The sequence below is a fragment of the Symphalangus syndactylus genome, chromosome Y, assembly GCF_028878055.3.
Source record: "Symphalangus syndactylus isolate Jambi chromosome Y, NHGRI_mSymSyn1-v2.1_pri, whole genome shotgun sequence".
NCBI classification, from domain to species: Eukaryota; Metazoa; Chordata; class Mammalia; order Primates; family Hylobatidae; genus Symphalangus; species Symphalangus syndactylus.
Window position 1 is genome coordinate 20,676,338 of NC_072448.2, and position 4,276 is coordinate 20,680,613.

The window sequence follows — 4,276 nt, forward strand, 5'->3', positions numbered from 1 at the left end:
ACCAGAAATCTCTACTGCAAATAAAGGAAGGAGTGGTAAAGATACAGCTAGTTCTTTCAGGCAAGGACCTGCTACTCAAATCAGAAGATGAAGAATAACTTTCAGAAGAAGCAGGGGAAAATCATAACTAGATGTAAAAGGAAAGCATGATAGTCGAAGGGATAAGCAGGGACGCTAGCCTCAGTAAGTCAAAATTATTGCATCTCTAGTGAAGGATACTGTGACGTACCTTTTATGAAAAGTCGTGGTGAGGAATGAAGAATAACAAGTAATGCCACAACACAAAGAATGTTTGTTTTTGACAATGAAAATAGATTTTATGGTTGTAAGTCCACAGTCAACATCAACTAATTCACATACACGTGTGTGTGTGTGTGTATACACACACACACACGTATGTATCAGATACTGTATTACATCAGTGCTGGGTGTCCAAGACAGACAGACAGACAAGAAAACTAATGTGATAGATAAGAAGCACTTCACAGAAGGAGTGATGTCTGCATTGTATGAGTCTTAAGTAGGCAAACAGGGACAGAGCCTTTTACCTCCAAGTAAAAGTGGGACCCAAGTTACCAGATGGTAAAGGGCATGACTGAAAGTGATGTTCTCTGAGTGTTGCTCCAAATGGACTGTGGTGAAACACAAAGACATGAAGCTGAAAGGAAAACAAATTTTCAGGTCAGGAAGGGATTTGTTCAGCCATGCTCATGATCTGGACACAGAAACTAAAAGTTAATAAATCCTGACAAAAGCAATTAAATATGACTTCGTATGGAGCATGAAACCAATGTGTTGAAAATCTGCATTAGAGATGGGCTTTGGTGGCTCAAGCTTGTAATCTCAGTACTTTTGGGGGCCATGGTGGGTGGATCACCTGAGGCCAGGGGTTCAAGACCATCCTGGCCAACATGGTGAAACCCCATTTGTACTAAAAGTACAAAAACTAGCCCACATGTTGGGCATATGTAAGTTTACCTACCAAAAGATTGAGGCACAAGAATTGCTTGAACCCAGAGGTTGAGGTATCAGTGAGCTCAAATAATGCCACTGCTCTCCAGCTGGGGTAACAGGGCGAGACTGTCTCAGAGAAAGAAAAAAAAAAACAGAAGGAAATGTGCATTAGAAAACATGAAAGGTGGACCCTAACAGGAGGTAACTAAAGGCACAAACAGGTTGGAATGCTTTGATGTAAGATACAAAAGGTGTACTGTTAATGCCAGCTGTAAAATTCCACAATGTTCTGACAGTGATGCAATCCATGAGCATAATATGATGTAAATTTTATTATTCAAGTGATGACACAAATAATTGTGGTCATGGTCACTGAGTTCACTAGGGATGAACTGCAATGAAGACAATCTTTGTCAACTAAAATCCAAGTTTAAAATAACTAGGGAAATGTAATTGAGAAAATACTGAAGTATATAGTATGTGTTAGCCATTCTCTAAATTTTCTCTGTGTGTGTGTGTTTGTCTGTGTTTATGTGTGCATTTATTCCCTTTGTGCCACCCAAATGTATGCCCTCATTTGATTTATGCCAGACTACTTGAGAAGTCACTTATTTTTTCCTAACTCCAGTTGCTTCTTCTCCCTTGTTGCTGTCATTGTTTGTTATGTCCCCTCCAAATTTCACACTGAAATTGTGTCCATTGTAATAGTGTTGGGAGGTAGGACTTTCGAGAGGTGATTAGCCATGTGGGTACAACCTCATGACTGACTTGATGGTATCATATGGAGAAAAAGTTAGTTATTGTGTGAGTGGGCTTTGGATCAAATGATGAGTCTGGCCCGATTTTCTGTTCATTGCATGCCCTTCACTGTAGGAGGCCAACCTGCCATGTTGTAACATAGAAAGAAGATCTCACCAGATGCAGCCCCTTGGACCTCCCCACCTCCAGAAAAATGAGCAAAATAAGTTTTCTTTACAAATTACCCAGGCAGTGGTATTGTGTTGTTTCAGCAGAAAATGGACCCAAAGAATTTATTATCTCTTCCTCTTAAGAGAAATAAATTAGTTAACTTACAAAGGCACCTGTCAAATTTCCTTTCAAATGATCAAAAAGCCCATATGTATTTTTGGTAAAAAGTAGTACTATAGCCTGCCAGTGAAACAAAACGCCATTTTATTCTTAACCATACTTTTAGAAATAAAGGAAAAGCAAACATATAAGTAAACATGCAATTTTATTGTTCAATAAGATAACTGCAGAAATTTTTAGGGGTTTTTTTGTCAATATAAATGTTAGTCTCCATTGTCATGCATAATCTGGTCCTCCTTTAATGGCAGATCATTGCAGTTAGGGTGATATTTGTCCAGTGGTGATGGTTGAAGAGCTGGCCTGGCACGAGGGGCAGCTGATCTATCAGCTTTCGTAGGCATTTGCAACCACGGGTTGCCTGCTGGTAGCATATTACGATATGGAGCCTGATTGACTGATACCACAGGATATCTTGGGGGAACAGCAGATGGTTCCACTATCAGCCCAAAATAACCATTTTGTAAGGGAGATATGATGTGGTATTGAGAAGTTGTGGTTGTAATAAAATTCACAATGTGGCCCCTTGCTTGCATGTAGGTGCTGTAGGTACTATGAGAGTGCATATGAATAGTGGTCAATTGATTTAAAATACCATGTCGATCTGTTGCAATTTGTTCTGACAGTCCAACTGAGGTTGAAGGTGAAGGAGGAGGGAAACCACTTCTCATTGGGACAGATGAATTTGCAATTATCTGTCTGACAGAAGATTCTCTTGGCATATTTAAAGTTTTAGAGGCTGAAAATAAACTTTCTTCAGTAGCTTCAGCAGCTAAGGCAGAATTATGATTCTCCATGTTAGCCCCCACTCCAAAATGCTTCTTGTTGAAATCTTCATTGAATAAAGTAGACATAGGTGAAGTATTTTTAACACCAATTCTTCTCTTCACTCTTACTAAAAGCTGGGGATAGCCACGCTTGAAATTTGGATTATAATAGAACTTTAACTAAAACCAAAGAAAAAGGAATTCAGTGCCATTTTAAGCCAAGAGACAAGTGAAAATAACAAACATAACACACAAAATATCAGATTTCTCTTTCACCACACAAACTTAATGTCATCAAATAACTTGTAGACATTGTTTACTATTTTTAAGAATGTGCTTGTTGGGAAAAACCACTCAAGTTGTTAAGCCCTCAAGTGAAAACACATTATGTGTTAATAGTAATATTTCATTAAGTGGCTTTGGTACATTGATTTGGAGTTCACGGGTAAGATTCAAAGTTGTTAGCAAAATTTCTTAAAACACTAAAAGGTTAATGCTCAAGCTGAACACAATAATTTCAAAAAAATAATTTCTACCTTAATATTTTACATAATTTTCAAAATCTAGTCTTACTGCATGTATTAACATATTTACTGATGTACAAAGTAAAATTACATATATATTTTACATAAAGTGGTAACTGAAATATGTTAAATACCTTGCTTAAGACAGAGGATTCTTTCTCTTCTGCCAGAAATGTGGCTAGAAAGGCAGATCTTTGAAAATTCTGTTGAATTTTACTAAATCCATAAAGGTTGAGCTGTCGAAGAAAACTTTTGATAGTAGCAGTCCGAAATATTCTGTAAGGAGACTTTTTTTCCAAAATTTCTTTCTTGAAAAGTTCTTCATTAATCACTATGCCAGTTCCATTCTCATCCCATGAAATAGACTTGAATTGGTCACTTTCAACTATTTTCCAAAGTTTCCTGGGAAAGTTCAGAGAAAGAAAATCATCATCTTTATCTGGTTCAGAGACACAAACTGTGTAACGTGGCCTTTTTAACAAGGACCCTTGTGACAAAACCTGAAAAGCATTTTCTTCAATCATTGACCGTAAGTCTGAGTCCCCAGGGAAGGTGTGTTCACACACTGGAGACCTAGCGGAGGCTTCTGAACCAGTTAATTCATCTTTGGGAGAAACATCTTGAGTTTCTGAAGAAACATGTGCCATCTCAAATAAATATTTCTTTAGCTACTCTTCCAGCCTGCATGGTACTTCAAGACTGCAGCTTCAAATGCTGCTTCAGAAGGCCTAGGCAGGTAAAGTAATCTAGACCATCACAATGGTTCCCAATCTGAGTAACAATGACATCACGAGAGGACTTTGGTCTCTGAGCAACCAACAAAATCTAGCACAAAGGGTTTCCTTCCCAATCTGGGAAATGTATCCAGTGAAAATAAAATATAGACCGCTCACTTACACAATGTAAGCTGCAAAAATCTCTTCGCTGCAGCATTATTTAAATAAA

At 37.9% G+C, this 4,276-nt stretch overlaps 1 protein-coding gene across 3 annotated transcripts; it reads right to left on the reverse strand.

The window, feature by feature from the left end:
- Nucleotides 1-2,171: 2,171 nt before the first annotated feature.
- LOC129476760 (heat shock transcription factor, Y-linked) lies at nt 2,172-4,049 on the reverse strand. Of its 3 annotated transcripts, XM_063635496.1 has the most exons (3): nt 3,832-3,842; nt 3,466-3,733; nt 2,172-2,987 (listed from the first exon to the last, which is right to left on the reverse strand). In XM_063635496.1, the coding sequence occupies exons 1-3, from the start codon at nt 3,840-3,842 to the stop codon at nt 2,247-2,249; spliced, it is 1,020 nt and encodes a 339-aa protein (XP_063491566.1). In that variant the 3' UTR covers nt 2,172-2,246. The 3 variants fall into 3 exon arrangements, with proteins under 3 accessions (XP_063491566.1, XP_055125592.1, XP_063491567.1); XM_055269617.2 differs by having other exon boundaries at nt 3,466-4,047; XM_063635497.1 differs by having other exon boundaries at nt 2,492-2,739; nt 3,466-4,049.
- Between the last annotated feature and the right edge of the window lie 227 nt (nt 4,050-4,276).